The sequence below is a fragment of the Eucyclogobius newberryi genome, unplaced genomic scaffold, assembly GCF_026437365.1.
Source record: "Eucyclogobius newberryi isolate DKJ021-1_F unplaced genomic scaffold, fEucNew1.0.hap1 SCAF_6, whole genome shotgun sequence".
Lineage (NCBI taxonomy): Eukaryota > Metazoa > Chordata > Actinopteri > Gobiiformes > Gobiidae > Eucyclogobius > Eucyclogobius newberryi.
The window spans coordinates 34,797,769-34,820,175 of NW_027316278.1; the positions used below are offsets into that span (position 1 = coordinate 34,797,769).

At 41.4% G+C, this 22,407-nt stretch overlaps 1 protein-coding gene across 1 annotated transcript in view; it reads left to right on the top strand.

Annotated features, from left to right (window-relative positions):
• Nucleotides 1-22,407, top strand: part of LOC140346742 (uncharacterized) — a 61,989-nt gene that overhangs the window by 35,129 nt on the left and 4,453 nt on the right. Inside the window, exons 7-16 of the mRNA XM_072432925.1 lie at nt 6,490-6,639; nt 8,808-8,879; nt 9,554-9,807; nt 10,855-11,200; nt 12,228-14,692; nt 17,236-17,483; nt 18,063-18,351; nt 18,937-19,007; nt 19,863-20,078; nt 20,554-20,703. Of these exons, the coding sequence (XP_072289026.1) occupies nt 6,490-6,639; nt 8,808-8,879; nt 9,554-9,807; nt 10,855-11,200; nt 12,228-14,692; nt 17,236-17,483; nt 18,063-18,351; nt 18,937-19,007; nt 19,863-20,078; nt 20,554-20,703 (4,261 nt within the window). The remainder of the gene's footprint in view (nt 1-6,489; nt 6,640-8,807; nt 8,880-9,553; nt 9,808-10,854; nt 11,201-12,227; nt 14,693-17,235; nt 17,484-18,062; nt 18,352-18,936; nt 19,008-19,862; nt 20,079-20,553; nt 20,704-22,407) is intronic.

Genomic DNA, 22,407 nt, shown 5'->3' on the forward strand with positions numbered 1-22,407 from the left:
AACGACACATATAAACGGCACGTCTAAACCGCACGTCTAAATCACACGTGTAAACGACACGTCTAAACGGCCCGTCTAAACCACACGTGTAAACCGCACGTCTAAACGGCACGTCTAAACCACACGTGTAAACGGCACGTCTAAACCACATGTGTAAACGGCACGTCTAAACCACACGTGTAAACCACACGTCTAAACGGCACGTCTAAACGGCACGTCTAAACCACACGTGTAAACGACACGTCTAAACCACACGTGTAAACGACACGTCTAAACGGCACGTCTAAACCACACGTGTAAACGGCACGTCTAAACCACACGTGTAAACCACACGTCTAAACGGCACGTCTAAACGGCACGTCTAAACCACACGTGTAAACCGCACGTCTAAACGGCACGTCTAAACCACACGTGTAAACGGCACGTCTAAACCACATGTGTAAACGGCACGTCTAAACCACACGTGTAAACCACACGTCTAAACGGCACGTCTAAACGGCACGTCTAAACCACACGTGTAAACGACACGTCTAAACCACACGTGTAAACGACACGTCTAAACGGCACGTCTAAACCACACGTGTAAACGGCACGTCTAAACCACACGTGTAAACCACACGTCTAAACGGCACGTCTAAACGGCACGTCTAAACGGCACGTCTAAACCACACGTGTAAACGACACGTCTAAACCACACGTGTAAACGACACGTCTAAACGGCACGTCTAAATGGCACGTCTAAATGGCACGTCTAAACCACACATGTAAACGACACGTCTAAACGGCACGTCTAAACGGCACGTCTAAATGGCACGTCTAAACCACACGTCTAAACGGCACGTCTAAATGGCACGTCTAAACGGCACGTCTAAATAGCACGTCTAAACCACACGTGTAAACAACACGTCTAAACGGCACGTCTAAACGGCACGTCTAAACGACACGTCTAAACGGCACGTCTAAATGGCACGTCTAAACGGCACGTCTAAATGGCACGTCTAAACGGCACGTCTAAACCACACGTGTAAACGACACATATAAACCACACGTTTTAACAACACGTGTAAACGACACGTCTAAACCACACGTTTTAACGACACGTGTAAGCGGCCTGTAGCCGGCGCTCAGACGTCAGACACTGGGTTTATTGCTAACATGTTGGTAATTTGTAAGAAAAGGCAATCTGTGAATCTGGGGATGGCAGGCTTGGGTGAGGGCGGGTGCGGCGGTGCAGGGGAGGGAGGGTGATCCGATGGTAATTTACTGCGCTGGGGCCAAATGGCAGACAGACTGTGGCCCTGCGTGTGGCTCTTCCTCTGAGAGCGTCCTGCCGCTGCCATCAGCTCACAGACTCCAGAGTGGAGCAGAGTGGGTTTTATTAGACACGCTTTACTTCTGCAGAGCAAACCCACTCAGAGGCTTTCACTGGAATACATTTGAACTCTACACAAAGTATTATCGTTATATCAAAAGACAGTGTTCACTAAGATATTGTCATAAGTTTGTCAAAGGCATATTGTAAATGTGAGAACGGCTGAAGCTGTGAAATACTGTATGTGAGTAATATTATTTGAATTTCAAAAAATTGTTTGGGTGTAGAGCTGATGAATCTAGGATTATAGTCCATAATGATAATATAGTACATAATCCATCATATTTTAAATTATATTGAATATGATTTTGATAATTGTAATCAGGTACAGTATATATACACTAAAACATGCCAAAAGGTAGGCATTTTTTAAGCAAGAATTAAAAAAAACAAAAAAACACTTAAGTCATAAATATTCTCTATCTAAAAGCCTTCAGTCACCATATTTCAACCAAAATTTTGTTAAAAATATGTTTAAAATAACATGAGTAGCACTATTTGCATGTTCATACAGTGTTGGGAAGAATACTGAAAATTAATGAATGAATGTATTTTGTATCATATTCTGTTACCTGGTCCAGTCAGAGCGCTGTATTTTGAATATTGACAATACTTTGACTTTAAGTTGCATTACTATATAGTATTAAACTCATTGGATTTAAAACTGCTTTATGTTTGTTTCACCGTTTGTTCTGCAATTATTTATCATATATTTTAGAAGAAGGAATCACTCACCACAAGAGCAGTGTTTCTGTCTAATACTGTGCAGTTCCAAGCATGATCAGGGTCAAGAAGCACAGTATATTCATTTGATTTTAGGAAAGTAACTAAAGTAGCTAAATTTAGATCTTGAATTAAACTAAAAACAATAATTTCTCTGAGTTCATTTACATTGAATCTTTAGTGGAAATGATGGAATAATATACTACATTCATGATTTAAAGATACATTCAACTTATCTTGCTCCATGGATACAAAAAGCCTCGGTAAAAAAACAAAAAAAAACATGTTATTTTTAGTCATAAAAACTTGAGAAGTTTAGTGCCCTTCTGTGGAATATTCCAGGCAAAGCAATAACATCTCCATGAAAACAAGCAGGTGACAGATCCCTCAACAGAAAAGTTACAAAGTGCATCTTTTAAAATGAAATTATACAAAGGATTGAACAGTTTAAGATACAGAGGGAAGAACTGGAACTAATCCTGAACTAGACCAGGACTGAACCTAGAACTGGACCAAACCAAGTCTACACTGGGACTAAACCCAGATGGAACCAGGGCAAACCAGTACCACCAAGTGTGAGTGCAGCCAAAACAATAAAGACAACTATTATCAGAAGATATTTGGGCGATTGTCATATTAATCTTAAGGCTTTAAGTCATTTCAGTTCACAATAATCAACTATTGTTTATTTATACTGACAGAGGAGATGTTGAGCTTAGTGCCAGTTTTTGTTTCAGGTTTTTGTTCCATAATGGCAGAGATAGGACCCATAAACCATCAGTGATTGGATATATTGCTCACATTTGGTCAGAACTTGTAACGGACACAGTGGAGTTTGTAAAGTGCAGATGTGGCTCTGTCTGTGCTGAAGTGAGCCATGTGTGTGTTTATGAGAGCTCTGGAGCCGCTGCTGAGCCAGGGACGGGCCCTCGGGGGACGGGCCCTCGGGGGACAGCAAACTATCAAGTATCAAAAATCAGATATTAATCAATATTTAAACAGTATCAAAACTTGTAGTGAAGTATCAATAGTAAAAGAAACACTTACAAAATTCTGCCTTTTGTGAACAATTTTAGCATTATCTTTATAGCACTTTATAAGAAATAATATAACACCACAATGTTTTATTAAGAAACTACTATAATTTTAAGTTGAAAATGTCTAAATTGTCTCAAACTAGAATTTTATTGATCTACTATTTTATTAACGTTTTCAAAATGAAAGACTTGAAATACATAAAACAAAACAAAACAAACCTAACACAGTCCTATTTTGTCTGATTCAGTGTCTTCAGACTACTCCATCTTTTCTAAATAGAAAAACACTTAAACACACATTGTTTCAGAGAATATTCCGTTTCATATTTAATTATTATTTTTTTTTATGATATCAAAATATAAAATTGCCAAATTTTTTGTTTCATATTGTATTCAAAATGCTTTCACTAGAATAAAACATGATATATGCATTATTGTATTCATATTGATGATTGTATTATTAATATTAAAATATATGCATATATTATAAATGGATCAACGACCTAAATCTAGAAAATAATACTGTGTTGGTAATATATTACTTATTATATTGTAAATGTACAAATAGCACAGTTTTGTTTTTGAAATTTACAGTGCGCCATGTTGACAGAAAACCATCAGCAAATTAATCATTGATTTTATCTCATTTTTTAAAACCTTACCACAACAGTACTTTGAGTAAACGGTTCGGTCACTTCCCACTGTGAGTAAGTCTATAAATTATATTTTTACATTTAATTGACCACAACTCAATTGAACATTAAGTTGACATTAGATGATTTGAATCTCTCCTTCAGACATGATTTTTTAAATGTTATGTTGGAATTGTTGGAATTTTGAAATAATTATTTCGATTGTTTGTCTAAACAGGAGTTCCATGTTCACCAAATACATTTGACTAATAATGATGTGTTTCATGAGTCTTGTACAGTGCTTAGCACATATGGATTTACAGAGTTGTCTAAGTGCTTTTCAACTCTTTTGCTCTTTCCAAGTTCGACTTAAATAAGCCCAAAACGCATTCTGCCAACTTCACTCAAAACAAACAGTTATACTGCGAATCTAGATTAATCAAGCAAATATGTTTTTCAAAAGTCTCACACTTTTTTCACAAGGCTGCGTCGCAAATTATACTTGCCATAATATTGCTGTTAATCATTTCTGAAAGAAGAGAAAAAACAAGTTCCCTTGACAAACAAAACAATTAATTAATGCAACTTTGCAGCCATCCATCTTGGAGCGTGCCGTGGGATTAGCATAAACTGTGCATGGTGGCGCTTTAAGAGCAAACAGACAATTTGAGAATCATAAATCACAAATGTCTGTGCTCCCTGTGCGCCCCTGACAGCTCCTCCCTCATTTCTACTGATGGAGACTCAAGTTTGGAGGAGGAAGCAGGGGAGCAAAAGTTTCACACATCCTAATCATAATGTTGGATTAGTTTACCAATCATTATGAAAATCAACAGAAAAATCACATGTGATCATTGAGTACTTTGGCATTTGTCACAAGTTTTTAAAAAAAGCTGAATCGGCAAATGTGGAAAAGTGGACACGAACAAATGTGTTAATTTAAGAGTTTGTTCAAAGGATCAAAGGATCAGAGCCTCAAGTGACGATCGCTTTAGTCCCACCAATATGTGACAGGTGCACACACCGCTGACAGGTGCGCTCACAGCTGACAGGTGCGCTCACAGCTGACAGGTGCGCTCACCGCTGACAGGTGCGCTCACCGCTGACAGGTGCGCTCACAGAAGACAGGTGCGCTCACAGCTGACAGGTGCGCTCACAGCAGACAGGTGCGCTCACAGCAGACAGGTGCGCTCACAGCTGACACGTGCGCTCACAGCTGACAGGTGCGCTCACAGCTGACAGGTGCGCTCACAGCAGACAGGTGCGCTCACAGCAGACAGGTGCGCTCACAGCTGACAGGTGCGCAGTCCTCTCTGAACACACAATGTCAGCCCGGAGAGAAGCTGAGAAATGTGGTCCGTGTCTGTTGAGGTGAAGTTTCATTTATTCATGCGAGTGGCAAAATACTAATAAAATGAGACTTTCTTGTCCCAGATTTTCAAACGTGGTGTTCCACACGATCAAAAACATATTTAGAGTTAAACATTAAAGAGACCATTCATTCATGTTTGTAACATTTAATTTTTAATCTCATTTGAAAATATGATCATAATAATGTGTGTATATGTTCTTATAACATGTCTCAGATGATCCAAATTCACCCGACACAATCATGTTCAGCCTCATGTTTAATCTACTCGCACAGAGCCAGATTTAAGTCTATTTTAGGATGTTGAATGTTTTATTGGCCTTTTTTATATCCTCTGTTTTATCTGTATTTAGTTATTAACTGGGCATTCACTGTTTTCCCTGTATAAATACATGATAAAAATGTGTTATATTATATTTTAACACATTTTTACTCTGTTTGAATACACACACACACACACACCGCTCTGAAGTTTCTAGTTTATTTTTTTTGCTGTTTTTGTTCTTGTTGTCCTCACTTACTGTTTTGTATTTGTAAATAAATAATTAATTAATTAATTAATGCATAAATACTAATAATAATAATACAATTATTATAATACAATTATTCCATCCATCCATTTTCTACCGCTTGTTCCCTTTCGGGGTCGCGGGTGACTGGAGCCTATCCCAGTGACTTCGGGCCTTAGGCGGGGTACACCCTGGACAGTGGACCCTGACCCAGTGTCGCAGGGTCAACAGACAGTTCACTCTCACATTCATTCACTAGGGCCAATTTAGAGTCACCAATTTTGCCTAACACATGCATGTCTTTGGACGGTGGGAGGAGCCGGAGAACCCGGAGAGAACCCACGGTAACACGGGGAGAACATGCAGACTCCACCCAGAGAGATCATGTGATGTTGGTCTGGTCCGGGAATCGAACCCATGATCTCCTTCTTGGGAGGCAAGAGAGCTACCCGCCTTTGCCACCGTGCACCCCAATACAATTATTATAATTTAATTATAATTATTATTATAATACAATTATTACAATTTAATAATAAATTGTAATAATAATACAATAATAATAAATGAGAACAAAATAAAAAAATAAATAGTTATTTATCTAGCTTTTTATTGAATTTCTCTATTCTCCTGCTGTTGTTAATGTAAAATTCTTCCAGACAAATACAGGTCATGAACTTTCATATTCGTGTTTATTCTGCATTATGCTTTTATGGACATATAGCTAGAAGATGATCTATTCTATTATGTCAGTTTGATGTTTCAGTGTCATTGTGATGGATGAAGGTAGAGAAAAACCCACTTGTGGCAGAACGTTTCATTCACCTGTTTTATTGTGCCATTCTTTCAGGAAGGCCCAGATCTCGCCGAGTGTCTCAAGTCCTTCTGCCATCGCCATGGTTACGACGGCGTGGTCCTGCTCCTGTCCATCTCCGACGCGGCGTGCCACAGCCCCCAGCAGGTGGCAGTCTATGCCAACAACTCGGACGTGCTCAATCAGGTGTGGTCTCAGTCCAGCTCCACGGTTTGTGAAACTGAGAAGCAAAAATGTGAAACGGGGAAAGCAAGTTGGAATGTTGGACTTAATGATGTTTTTAGGTTTCAGATTTATTTTTCCACCTTCAAGTTTCAAGTCATATTTTTTCCATGTCCAGACCAGGTCCATGCAGAGGTCTTGAAATAAAAACTATAAAAACCCTAAGGACATAAACATCTAAAAACAGAATACATTCATATCTTTTGGCTAAATCTTAAGATTTACTCAAGCCTTACTCAAAAATATAACATTTAGCTAAACAAAATAAACATTTTCCCCAGCAATATATTTAAAAAGAGATGAACGATTTCACTTGTAAACACACAACATAATATTTTGGGGTGTCATTTCTATATAAATAACCACTGATTGTAACCAAGATAGTACACTAATGTAGCCACAGCTGTCTGGACCTGGTCTGGACCTGGTCTGGACCTGGTCTGGACCTGGTCTGGACTTGGTCTGGACTTGATCTGGACCTGGTCTGGACCTGGTCTGGACCTGGTCTGGACCTGGTCTGGACTTGGTCTGGACCTGGTCTGGACTTGGTCTGGACTTGATCTGGACTTGGTCTGGACCTGGTCTGGACCTGGTCTGGACCTGGTCTGGACCTGGTCTGGACTTGGTCTGGACTTGATCTGGACCTGGTCTGGACCTGGTCTGGACCTGGTCTGGACCTGGTCTGGACTTGGTCTGGACTTGATCTGGACCTGGTCTGGACCTGGTCTGGACCTGGTCTGGACCTGGTCTGGACTTGGTCTGGACCTGGTCTGGACTTGGTCTGGACTTGATCTGGACTTGGTCTGGACCTGGTCTGGACTTGGTCTGGACTTGATCTGGACCTGGTCTGGACCTGGTCTGGACTTGGTCTGGACCTGGTCTGGACCTGGTCTGGACCTGGTCTGGACTTGGTCTGGACCTGGTCTGGACTTGGTCTGGACTTGGTCTGGACTTGATCTGGACCTGGTCTGGACTTGGTCTGGACCTGGTCTGGACTTGGTCTGGACCTGGTCTGGACTTGATCTGGACCTGGTCTGGACCTGGTCTGGACTTGGTCTGGACTTGATCTGGACCTGGTCTGGACTTGGTCTGGACTTGATCTGGACCTGGTCTGGACCTGGTCTGGACCTGGTCTGGACCTGGTCTGGACTGTAAGGTAGCAGGTTAAAAAGTTTGAATTTGAAAAAATAGGACTTAAAAAAAGATCTGAAGATAAAATCAAACTGTATTAAAAAAAATCAGGTTTTGATGGAAATCAATTTATGTTTTTTATTTTTTTTTTTACAGTTCTACATTAAAAAGTAATTTTAATGTAGAACTGTAATTTTATTTTAATTATTATTATTCTTTTTAAGTTTCAAAGATTGTGGACCTGTTTTTGCTCCTAAACTCAGGTACTAGACACAGATTACAGATGTGGTATTTTGTCAATTATTACTATTTGATTGTGTTGTTTGTTGTTTAGGATGTAAAGGATGTAAATACTGTCAGGTTCTCAGGTTCGTAATCTTCTGGACATCTGCACCAGATTACAGGAGATCACGTAATTACAAATATTTAGACCGAAAAGCAACTTGTACAGTGCATTATCTGTACAAACTGTCCCAAATCTCAATATATCTGTGTACTCCTTTCTGCTGTTCCTAAAAAAATGATTTAAAATCCCCTCAAAATAATTAACCAACTAATGAAAAAATAAAAGTAATTTGACATAAAATTACCATGACATGACAAAACGAAGGCTGTTGAACTATTTAGAAATACAAAGAATTTAATTTAAGCAACTGTCTTTATAATTTTAAAGATGCTGCAAACTGATTTTTCCCAATAAGCCCATCTCTGCTTAAAAGGAATTCACTTGTGAAAATAAAAAAGCGCTGCGTACAATAGTGTGACCCACTTGAGACACGGGCTGCACCTTGAGCCTTTTGTCGCCGACACTTGATGCTTTCTGTGAAGAAGCGATTGGAGAAGCAATTGGTGCAAAAGAGTCACGTGAGGGAGCCCGCCTTCAGGCACGCCACAGCTTTGTGAAACTTTGGCTCGAAACACACGGCGACACAGCAGAGTCTGACATGATCTGTGTGTTTGTGTGTGTTTAATGGCTTTGTGTTTCGTCCTTCCTGGTGAAGCTCTGCTGTGAGTTGGAGGAGTCTTCCAGTTGGTCTCTCTCCGGGGAGCTCGATGCAAAGAAGAATTTACAGGTAATTCAGAGCAGTACTTTTAACAATAGCTGTGTTCATATTAAGTGTCTTACAAACATAACCAGGACTGGGACTCTACAATTCTGGCTAAATGTATATTTGTGATTTTTAAATTTTTTCTGACAAACTGATTCGATTTGTAATTTATGTTTGAACAGATTTTAAACAGACTGCTGAACCAATCTAAGAATACAAATGTCTAAAATAGCATCGTCGTTTGCTAATTGAAATCATATATTACAGAATTTATAGAATATACTGAAACACTCAGGCTCCTTTGGCCAACTGTGTTTTGCTGCTGCAGAGTGAACTACATAGACCATGATCCTTTGCGCTATGTAAATGTAGTTGGCCATCGTGAAGAAATGACTGTTTAATCTTAATTATTTGGAATATGACTTGGGGTCTGAATGTTTCAAATGATCTCAAATGAGCTCATAAAGGATCAACTCAAATACAACTGTGAGGAAATACTGTTGTAACGAGGTCAAAACTCATGGAAGTGGTATAATGTGTCCCCTTTAATTCCTCAATACTCAATGAAAGCATAATATGCCTTCTTTAGATGAGATTTGAACATTGTCCGAGTTGAGGCCTGTCTCACATCTTCAGGAAGTCTGTTTGATTGTTTATCTGACAGTAATCTCCAATGTGGTATTGTTGTGTATTCCCAGGTGTACCGCATCCCTGTGAACACCATCTTCCCCGGCACGCCCCCCGTCCTGGAGCAGGAGGTCCAGGCTCTGCTGCAGGACTTTGTGGACGCGCGCAGCTCCATCCTGGCCTGTCACCACAGCAGCCGCACCTCGTCCACCGAGGGCGTCGCCGGCAGCATCGACTTCTCCCAGAGCTCGTCCGGCTTCACTGACATGGACGGGGGGGACACGGAGAGGGGAGAGGGCGAGGGCGGAGAGGAGCCGGAGAACAGGTGCCAACAGGGTTTATGTTTTACTTTATTCGGTCGGACGTTGCCTGCTGTAAGTCAAGTGTCTGTGAATCCCTCAATCTTCAAAACACAACAAGAATTTACTCACAAGGAACACATTTTCTGATTCTATTCAACTTTATTTTCCCGCCACTGTAACAACATTTTGGGTCGGACAAAATATCCCCAGCACAGTTTCAATATATTGAATTAATACCATAAAATAACTGCTGATAGATTTAATTTTTGTGAGAAATAACAAACAAAATGCTTTGCAAAACTGCCCATCCAGTTCTGAACCAGAATTGAACTAGGACTAGACTAGTACCGACCAGGTCTGACCCAGGACTAACTAGTACTAACCCTGAATCAAAACAGACAAGCCTTATTTACTGCTGCACAGTTAAATAATAAATAATAAACGATACCTTATAAAAATATACAGTTATGAAAAATTAACATGGAGAATTACTACTATTTTAAAGGACACATATTATTCAAAATGTTCTTTGTTTCTCTTTTAACCCTGTTCTAACACTGTTCCCTCATCAAAAACATACCTGGAGTCATATTTAGCTTCACTGCTTGTTTCATTAATCCTGTTCATGAAGTCCTCTCCCTCTGAGCCTCAGAAAAACACCAACCTTTCCCAGATATGTGACGTCAAAGGAAGATCTGGAGGTCTCCTGTGCTGCTTTGAAGTCCATAAATCATCAGCAGACTTGTTCAGAGCATTTCTCACTCAAATCACGTTCATTACAACAGCTAGTTTTGTATATTTCCCATTGGTGATTCCCTTCTGCTAACACAATTCCTGATGAGGGAACTACTGACAGGAAAATCCTATGTTGTTTTCAATAGATATATTATTTTAAGTTCTATACCATGAGATACCACAGCAAAAGAACAAGAGCAAGTGTAAAGGACAATAATTACACAAACAATGCAGAATATGTGTCCTTTAAATAGTTCTTGAATACTATACTATGTTTTTAAAATATAAAAGACACATGAATATTGGACACTAGAGTTTGTCCTGCTTGTCCACAGCGCTCTGGGCTCTGGAGCAGAAGCAGAGGATGACCCAGGGGCCGGGGTTGTGGAGCTGGTGAGCCCTGACAGCGGCCTGACTACCATCCGCAGCAGTCGCTCCTCCAAAGAAAGCTCTGTGTTCCTTAGCGACGAGAGCCCGATGGGTGAACTCCTGACCGGGACAGCACCCTCGGGACCAGGACAGTTCCTCCGAAACCCCTCCCCTCTGGGCTTGCTCTCTCTGTCGCCCCCTGTCGCCCCAGAGAGGCGAAGAAACCGCACAAACCGAAACAAGACCGAGAACGTGGATCTGTTCAGCTTCGACCCTCTTCACAGCACGACCCCCAACACAGACGCAGATCAGGTATTTCATTTCACTCTTATTATTCTACTCCATTTAGTGTCTAATTTTAGTTTAAAAGTGCTCTTTTTTGGTGGGGAGTCAGTGACCCCATTGTTTCCGTGGAGATGCCCTTATGTTATAGTATCTACAAATAGGATTTATATGATTGTACTAAGTTTGTATGTCTTGTAATTGTGTCACAATATTTTTGGGGTGATTAAGAAAGTGACATCTTATCTTGTTCCGCAGTATGGCATTTAGGGTGGTCAAAAGTATTGAAAATGAGATAATAATCAATATTGAAACTTGATACTCATTTGAATAAGTATAGATACTAAAAAAAGTCACATATACAAGACAAAATATGAACTCTCCTGAACCGATCTTGAGCTTGAGCAGAACTAGTATAAGACTGCATCGAAACATAAAGAAAGTTTAAAAACAATTAGTTAGTTAGTTTTTATTATTATGATAATGATGATTGTGGTATCGGAGCCCATTGCTTAGTATCAACATTGAGTTTTTAATGTTTGTATCATGACACTATAACACTATACATAATAACATTAGTGGCGTTAAACAAATCTACGCCAATAGTTTCAAATACTTTTTTTATTTTTGTTTTGATAAAATACCTCGTAAATATTACCTGATGGCTTCACCTGCTTATCTACATGGAAATAGATTATTAATGCCACACTGTGGAACATTCCAGGCAAAGCAATAACATCTGGATTTCCCAACCAATTTAACAGGGACTCTGGGGTTTACAGCACTTTATTTAGAAGGATTTGAATGTTCTTTGCAGTATATTTTACATCATTTATAATTTTTAAAGGATATATTGAAGGATTAGTATGAATATAATTGTCAATATAGTATAGTATAATTACTAAGGAAACTCTGGTACACAACATTGGGGCAGTCAAGATAAAAAGCTTGAGAACCACTGACATAGTGCACCTTTAAGCTGCTGTACTTGTTCTTTACCGCTGAACAGTGACATTTCCCCTTTGTCGAACAAATAAAGGTTCTCTTGTCTTTTCAGGCAGGACGCCCAAGCAGCTCTGAAATGGAAGAACTCAGCCTGGTGGACTTTTCTGCTCCCACCTCCGGGAGCGGCCTGGACAGTAGGAACTCGTCTATAGACTTTCACATCCAGACCGTGGTTCCACCCACTCCCGTCAACAGTTTGGTCGGCAGCCGGCCTCCGAGCAGCTGCGGCGTTCGCTTTTTCCCCGAAGACGTCATCGAGAGAATCAACGGTCTGCAACACAAAGACAGCGTGTCCTCCTCCCTCTCCGAAACGTGGGACGAGTTCAGTTTTGACATGCAGGGGGCGCTATCCTCGAGCGACAACAGCTCATGGAATGTAGCTAAAACATGTGAAAGCCCACAGAATGTTCTGGAGGTGATCAAAAACAACGAATCCAACAACGACGCAAAGGAGGAGGTTTCAAAATCGGAGAACTCGATAGAAAGAATTCTCGAGCCTCAGCTTAGTTTCATCGTCGAACAAACTGAGTCACGTGAGAATTGGAACCCAGATAGTGTTATAAATGATCAATGGAATTCCGTCACTTTGGCTGATTTGCAGCTAACACCACCTGAAGAGGGGGTAGTGGTCAAGCGCAAAATTGGAATCATTGCCCCCAAAGACAAGAAAGCAAAGAAGAAAGAGTCACTTCAAACTTTAACTCCTGATACGTCCAAGGAAGAAGAAGATGAGAACAAAAAAACTGGGAAAAATCAAATAGAACTTCTAGATTTCTGGACTTTCTCGGCGCAAAAAGGGTTTCTCAAATCGGACAGCGGAACAACAACATCTTACCCGGAATCGCTGGATATGTGGAATATGACAATAAGAGATGACAGCCTCAATACGCCTTTATCAGAAAATTCAGGTGGATCTCTCTGCGGAGTCAGCAACAATGCATCAGTGGAGAGCCCGTTAGACATGGACCAAGGAATGACGATGTGGAATACAACAATAAGAGAAGACAGCTCCTCAACGCTAGCAAGTTCAGAAGGAAAAGATGTGAGTCAAGTAGCATCTTTAGAAACAACTCCTGTTACAGCTGAGAGCCAAAATATAGACGCTGAAATTGTGCAAAACAAGGACGTTAATGTGAAAATAGTAATAGAAAATGCTGATCAAGAATACGGTGAAGATCTCGACCAAACGGAGAGCGTTAAGGATGACGCAAATCAGGTTAGCGATGCGTGGGAGCTGGAAGTTCCAGGTATGGTCGCATCGACTTCCGAATACGACAATATCGGCGGAGAAGCTACGTGGAGTTTGAGCTCTTCGCCAGATTCGAGTCTTGTCGTCGATTTGATTCAACTAGAAGCGCAGTCGAGCCCGTTTGTAGGAGTCACGAAAACGAAAGGTGAAGAAACAACCCAGCAGAGCGACCAAATCTTTACATACGAAGGCCTTAGAGAGACAGATAATCGAAATAAAGTTAAAAAAGATAGCGAGACGTCTGAGCAGTCAGGTGGTCATTCTCCTTTTATGCTCGTCGAGTTAGATCAGCAGTTGGAGCAGTCTGCGTCTGCAAACCTTTGCAACTGGGATGAGCTCATTTCCAAAACACAAATAACTAAAACGCCGAAAGAGGAATTGAATCAAGGGCTTGGCGTGGAAACTGAAAATCTGTCCAAAACGGTAAGCTCTGGTTCAGTTGGGGAGAGAGAAGGCTTTAAAATGAGCCCTGAGAGTTTACTTCCAGGCAGCAGGGATGAACTCCGCTCCTCCGACGGCGATTCTTCATCCGGACTCGAAATGGAAAGTATTATCGTGTCTGGAACGGTCAAAGAAGCCGAAAGAGTTCGCCCGGTTGTGAAGGAGGTGAAAAAATCCATGGAAACCTTTAGCATGTTGTCCTACGCCGCGACTATTCTGCAAGCTCAGGCTGCACAACACCGCAAAGAAGAAGCACGCTCAGTTTTAGAGGCACCACAGCAAGTTCCCATTCCAAAAATCGTCAGTCCAAGTCAGTCGGAATCGTTGAATAAATTAGAATTAATACAAGACGATGAGAAACAAGCAGCTCTACCAAGAAGTAGCTCTCCATCGCTAAGGTATCCGTCTGACCACTTTCTAAAAACAAGAGAAGAGGTTTACGTGCATTCGCAGATCTCAATGGAGGATTCTGATGAGGGTGGGCAGTCTCCCTTGGGTAACGTTCAGGTTTGGTGCGAGGATTTAGAGAGGAAGGACACCCAAGGGAGACCGCGCACTCCCACCGAATGGACACCCATGCAAGAGACTGCGCAGACGCCAACTGAAGGAAGCTCCGAGCTGGCCTCCCCCGCGGTCACCGACAGCTCTGTGTCTCGGAGCAGTTCGTACACGGACTCGTCACTGAGTGAAACGGCGCCCCCTGCAGAGAGGGATCGAGGACTGGCGCTGCCCTTTTCTGGGGATCTGATGGAGGAGGACGAGGAGACGGAGGAGGAAACCAAAGAACATTCAGCAGAGCAACCCACAGGATGGACGCAACTTTTACGGTAAGAAACTGTACTTACAGATATCAATGTAACTGTGATCTTGTAATGTAGTTTTTAACACAATCATTTCAATTCACTACGGCTGCAACAAATTATTATTTTAGTGGTTGTCTTGTCAAACAATTATTGCTATTGAAGATTGACATTTTTAAAAATACATTAATATCACATTGCATCCCTAAAAACAAAAATGTACATGCCGTAATTATTATTTAAACTCTGTCAAAACAAAACTTTATATGAAAACCAGGAATAATGAAGGCTAATTTAAGGCTTCAAATGAAAAATGTACTGTCTTTTTAGTTTTCATAGTAAAACTGTACTTTTCTGTCAGATGCAGAACCTTGGTGTTACTACGATATACTGTTTTTAGTCACGATATTGATTACTGCGTCAGCCAATAATGTGATGTATTGTATGACCCTACTTTTAATTGAAATGTTTCTGTATGGTATTAAACGCGTCTATCCCCATGGAAACAAGCAAGTGATGCCACCAGGTCAGGTCACAGGTCAAATCTGTGGAGCGGCGAGAACACTTTCAGTAATAATGTTTTTTTTTTAGCAATTAAAACTTGAATAAATTCAAGATGGATAAATGTAATGTCTTACTGCCAAACCACCCAGTTCAAACATTTAGAAAGATACATGACTCTCTACAGACACTTTTTTGCACATTTTTGATGAATTGCAAAGATATAATCTTCTTCGTGTCATCAGGAAAATCCCCCCGAAAATAAGCCAGATTTGTATTTTTTGTCAATCTCGCCCACCTTTAGGTTTAGTATTTTTTATGAGAGGAAGTTTTGGTAAACAACTTTTCTTAGTAACTTGTTTTTTTGCTCATAACGGACTGTGAACACCTAATGTCTGAGATCTCTGTGGGAAATCTGTTTTTGAAAAGCACAATGGTTTTTGTTGTTGTACATTTACAGATTTATGATGAATAATTTGGTTTCAGGAGACAAACCGTTCCCTGGCATTGCTGCGCTTACACTGGCCATATTGATTTGTTTTTAGTCAGATCAAATTAAATTGATAGATGTGTGAATGTAAATATGTGTGCAGTAGCAGCAGAAGGCTCAGATCCTCCTGTGCCAGAGCTTATCAGTGTTTCGCCTCATTAAATATGCATTACCTGCTTCATTACAGCTGTACCCCCCCACACAGAGAGGGGGCGCTCCCACAGGTCTATGAGCAGGTGTGAAAGAGAGGCATAGCAATACGCTTTATGTAATTGTTTTTGTGAGGCTGGGAATCACAAGGTCCCTCACACTTCCATACCGCGCTCACAAAAACAATCAAGATTTTCCGATACGTGTAATAATTTATATATATGTATATTTTTTGCTATCTGTGCTTTTTTTTTTTTACAAAGGATACTTTTTACATTTGATTCAATTTGGTTTGAGGAGTATTTTTTTAGCACATTCATAATGACATTCTGCATAAAAGTTTGGAGTTCAAATGCTTTGAACCAATAAAGTATATACATTGGGGGTGGGTGTTCATCTGAACCACAAACTGGACTGGACTCATAACACAGATGCACTGTACAGGAAGAGCCAGAGTCGGCTCTACCTCCTGAGGAGACTCAGGTCTTTTGGAGTGACAGGGCCACTCCTGAAGACCTGGTGGCATCAGCCCTCCTGTATGGTGTGGCCTGCTGGAGCAGCAGCATCACAGAGAGGGAGAGGAAGAGGCTGGACAGAGTCATCAAGAAGTCCAGCTCCGTCCTGGGCTGTGCTCTGGACTCGGTGCAGGAGGTGGGGGACAGGAGGGTCCTGGCTAGATTCACATCTATGCTGGACCATGAGTGTCACCCCCTGCAGGACACTCTGTCCGCTCTGGAGAGCAGCTTCAGTGAGAGACTGATCCACCCTCGATGTGTGAAGGAGAGGTTCCGTAGGTCTTTCCTTCCTGCTGCTGTCAGACTTTATAACAAACACTGTTAGTACTGAACACTCGCAATACTGACCTAACCATGTGCAATTCTGTCATATGTGCAATTACTGTGAAATTCATGTGCAATCTATGTGCTGTCGTGACACATATTCATGTGCAATTACTGTTGGGATCACATGCAATGGTATTTATTTATTTATTTGTCTATGGGAGTTTTTATTTATTTATAGGAGATCTTCTACTGAAAGTGTTTTTCAGACTTCCTATAAGTGATCTGTTCTTCTGTATCTACCTCTGTATCTACCTGCGTTGCACCAATAAAATTTCCCCATGTGGGACAATAAAGGAATATCTTATCTTACATATATAACTCACAAACAAATGTATTTGAATTGCTACTGTTGACCAAAGATCAGCACAGATCTTATCGAATTCCCTATGTTTTAATTTTGACAAAATTAATGTGAAATAGTTACATATTTTAACAAGAACTTAAGGAGATTTGTATACCTGCCATTTTACATTCACTTTATTCCTGCATCTGCACTTTTGTATCTGGCACAAATAACAAAATAACAAATTACAACAAATAACAGATCATTTACATAATATTATGTTTTGCCCGTGCCACATCTCCAGGCTCCAGGACGTTCCCTCCCAGCCGCCGCTCCAGCTTCAGGCCGACGAAGCGTTCCAGTGGGCCGAGAGCGACAGCGGCCCCCCTGTTCAGACCCAATACGGCTACAACTACCACCACATTGACCAGAGAACCGAGCACTCGAGCAGCCCCAAAAACAGCAGCCGAGAGCGGGAATGCGAGAGGGAAGGAGAGGTGTACGCTGAGTTCACCAGTGTTTCCCGCTCCGAGGGACGCTATGAACCCCGAGGTACAGCTGACTGTGGAAGAAATCCTACTCATGAGTATGTGGACTAAAAGGAATACCTGATTATTTTTTGTACTTGAGGAGTTGTGTTTAGCTTCATCCATGTTTCATTCATCCTGATTTCGAGGTCATCTTCTCTGAGCCTCATCATTTACTCTGTTTTAATTTCCCCCACCAATTATTACGTCACAGGTTAAAAAGCTGGACTTTTGTGTTGTTTTTAAGTCCATAAACCATCACCAGACTCATTCTTTGTGGAAATTGTGTTCACAGCAAACTCATGGCTCTATTAGCAAAGCAGACTCAGTGCCTAAGGGCTTCATTTATTTCTTTTTTCATTGTTCGTTCCTAATGCTAACAGCAGAGAGCGCTCCAAGGCAGAAATACCTCATTGTAAACATATAGCTTGTGTGGGTTTTCCAAATATAGACTTTAGACAATGTAAAATATTATTTCAAATGAACAAAAGCAGGTTTAAAAGCCAATTAAAGTGACAAGAATGCATATGTGTCAAATTTATATTTATTTTTGTTATTGATTGTGTCAAAATTATGTTAATAATTATTTTCACGATTTTAACAGTTGTACCCAGAGGCAGCGTAGCACACAGCTCTGGATATTACCCAGGACAGAGCGTGTTTGAGGTGGACCTTGAGGACCAACAGCCTGAGCAGCACCCTGAGCAGCACCCTGAGCAGCACCCTGAGCATCACCCTGAGCATCACCCTGAGCATCACCCTGAGCATCACCCTGAGCAGCACCCTGAGCAGCACCCTGAGCAGCATCCTGAGCACCACCCTGAGCAGCACACAGGCAGAGGGGACCACGGTCGATATGTGTCCGATGGATATGTCCACTTCCACCTTTCAAGGTCAGATCATCCTGCTTCTGTTATATGAATCATAAAATCCACCAATAAAATTATTTGAATAACTGACTACTAAATACAGTGTTATTGTGTGACGTCCCTCTTTTTTCATGTCTCGCCCCTGCTTTCGGACAAACCCCACCCGCTCACATTTTTGCATAATCAAGTGGCCCACAACACTTCAAAATGTGTGACCAACTACACTTTCAGTGCTCAGTTTAAATAGAAACATCCCGGTTGAGATTTCCCCCCAAAATCTGACATCTAGTCCTCACGTGACGTCCGATTACACACTGGCCTCTCTCTATTGTCACCGGCCTTTATGCTAATGAGTCTGTTTGAGGGGGAGGTCCCAGAGTTACACAGCCTCTCATTGTTCCTCAGCCTACACGTGCACGGCGCCGAATACACCAGTAAGTGTCTGTTTTTTCTATCCCAAACCCAGTAGAGATGGTCCTAAACTCTGCCCCTGTCCATGGTGTTCCTGCTGGGGCTGGTGCTGTGTGTGGCTGCCCCTGTGGCGGTGGTAGGGCTGGCTGTGGTTGTGTATGTGGTTGATCATTATTGTGTGATTGTCCCCGTGCACAGGGAGTCGCAGCAGGGAGAGAGCGCAGACATGGGCTCACGGGAAGAGCCCGAGGAGGTGGACAACAGGGAAGGTATGTTCTTTTTCATCTATGAAAGCCGCATCTGCAAACATGAATCCTGTTTAGTCATTTCAATAATCGATTAGTTGCAGTTGATCAATGAACTTGTTTCAGCCCGATTTCTGTATCTTACTGTCATATATCTTTACCTCCGTGTTTTCTATTGCGCACAGAATCGCACAGCGGTAACTGGTCGGACAATCTTTGATCGCTCTAAATTGAAAGGATGAAATGTTGAATAAATGAATACTAATGTTTTTTTATGAGGCTCCTTTTGAAATGGTGTTTACAAAGAGGTTTATACATTAAAGAGGAGCCTGGAGAAAGAACGCACCGGGACTGTGGCAACAACATCCAACACCATCCAACACTAGACATTTATATGAAGACCGTAGACCAGAATACAGAACAGAACGTGCAGAGCATCACCTAAAGCTCAATGGGTTTAACCTGATTAAAGAAAGGTTAATAGATAAATAAAACACAAAAATATTCAAATGTCCTCCTCCAAAGTTTCTGCTCCAAACTACATGTTTTTACTGACAGAGGATTGGCTGTGGACCTCCAAGATGGTCATTGATAATTTGAAGCTGATTACATTTTGATTAATTGGCTAAAAATATATACTATTTTTAAGATGTTGAATACCGGTATAACATAAATGATCAAATTTATATTTTTTTCCCTTTTCAATACTTCTTATACTTGTTAACTGTATCCACGTGAACTCCCTGATGTAATTCATAATGTGTTATCTTTAAAGTGCAGTTTAGTTTTTACAGTCCTTCATGTGTCACATGTTTGGTGAACGCTGGTTCTACAATGTGGAAATGTTTTGGTCCTAAACCAAACCTGTGTTGTGGTCAGATCCCGCATCCTCGGCCGATGTCTCCGCGGGTTCGGGTCACAGAAGGAAACTGTCTGCTCCTCCTCTGAACATCTCCTTGGACCAGAGCGAAGGGTCCCTACTCTCCGACACTGGGGACGAGACCGGGGACGAGACCGGAGACGACCTGGACCTCAACATGGACGACATAGACACTCCCGACGAGGCCGACTCTGTGGACTTTGACGTGCAACATGGTATTAACTATTATATATTATATCATTATTATATAACTACACATTAAACCAGGGGTGTCCAAACTGTGGCACGGGGGCCAAATGCGGCCCTCAGACTAATTTTGTTTTCCTGCTAAGTTGGCCCAAACAACAAAAACTATTAGTTTTTACTGTAAAATTTGAAAACTACCCGTTTTAAGCCTGGTCTTAAATGAAGAGACTGTGTCGGCCTCTTTAACATGGACAGAAGCTGATTCCATAACACAGGAGCTTGGTAGGTACACACTCTATCTCCTACTGTGCTTTTAGAGACTCTTGGGACCACGAGAAGGTCAGCATTTTGAGAGCGAAGAGCTCCTGAAACTAAACTGAACTAATCCCTCTGAAACATATGACACCAAACAGCTCATTCACAGTCACGGTCACACCTCTCACATCGCACTCACCCTCATTCATTACGTTTCCCCTGAAGCTTAATTTTGCGTTTGTGTGACAGAGTGTGAGGAGGCGGCTGCAGCTCCGGCTCCGTCTGCCCCGGGGCAGAGCAGAGAGGGCCGGCTGTGGAGGAGCGTTCTGATCGGAGAGCAGGAGCATCGCATCGACATGAAGAGCATCGAGCCGTACAAACGAGTCATCTCTCATGGAGGTTAGTCTGTATGACAAGGTCTGTTTTAAGTTTGGTAGGTTAGCACCTGTGCTGAATATTTATCATAGATTTACATCCATGAACTTACAGTTCCTAGACACATTTTGAAAAATAAGATAAAAATACAGAAAGTAGTGCTGAGTTCTAAAACAAAATCCCCACTTTCTAAATGTCATCAAAATGTGACGTGGCATTGAAAACACAGAGACAATTAAAACGCAATTGACTGATTGAATATTTTCTGACAGGTTAAATTATTATCCAACAAGATAAAGGTGTCATCACATATGACTATTTGTCAAATAATAAATATTATAGTTTGTATGGATTTTGGCTCTTGTTTGGCTCTCTACAGTATGGTTGCTACGTAACAGTTGTGGAATTACCTCTACCCACGTTACACTTGTGCTTGTGTCCAACCAGGAAGTACAATTATAAACCAAAATGGTCAAACTGTGAAATCTTAACATAATCATATGAAATGTGTGTCTGACTTGTCGAATGCAAGGCTCATTTATGCTCTATTTCATACATACCGGTAAACAGCTCTGTGCGTCCCAAGCATGGTCACCATCGCTTCATAAGTCCAACTGTTTCTATCATCAGGTCTGTGTTCTGGTAACTGACCACCAGAGGGCGCTCACAGTCAGTTAGAGAATTAGCTTAAACAGTACGCCAAGAGAAACAAACATGGCGGCTCCCACTGCAGATTTGAGATCACATTTGTTAGAAAAGAGCAAAGAAAACAAGGTTATTTGTTTGACAGCTTGTTCTAGTCACTTTTTAAAGAGTTGAGCTTCCATTGTTGTGAGCACTACTGTCCCCAGTGGTCAGCTCATGTACAGCTCCAGTTCTATCCATAAACTGTGAACATACAAATCACATATGGACCAAATGACAGGCAAAACAACACAGAGGATGGAAACCTCTATCTGTATGTGTCAGGAATGTAGAGCATAAATGAGCCTTTACACCCGGGCCAAGGCACAACACGCCACTACTGTATCACCACTACTATATCACCAACACTGTATCACCAACACTGTATCACCAACACTGTATCAATAACTGATATAAAACATACAAAAGGCTTACCCAGAATTAAACAGGTAAACAAGATTTTATTATTGTTTTTAATGCCAGGGCGAGGGGTGCAGATTAAATCGCTTGAAGGACCTGATTTGGGCCGGTCTAAATACGTCATTCCTGGCAGGGTCAATTCTGGAAGTTGCCGCAGGTGCTGCCCTCCAAACCTCCTTCCAGTTGTATTAGTGGACACAGGGTTGGTGACCTCCAGAGAAAATACGTTCTACACAGACAAAAAAATGTTTTCAGGCCCAGGGAATCTCTGCAGTGTTGACTTGTTGGTCACATGGACAGGTGACATTTTACACAAATCAATCTACTTATAAAAAATTTTAGCTGCAAGTTATTCTCCTTGTTCTCCGAGAGAACAAGCAAAAAGAGGCAAAAATGGGTGGGGTGAATAGTGGCACTTGCAGACCTATTGCCTGACCAGCCAAGAGCAGACATTTTGAAAATACTTTACAAAACCTCTTTGGTCTGGAATGATATCATATCTCTCAGATTTCTAAAGGCCGTGATTGATAGGCGGATTAACCAATCAGAGAAACACATTGTCCGTTGGCGTCTAAACAAACATGGCGTCATGGAGTCACCAAACGAAGCACTAAAGTCTGTAAA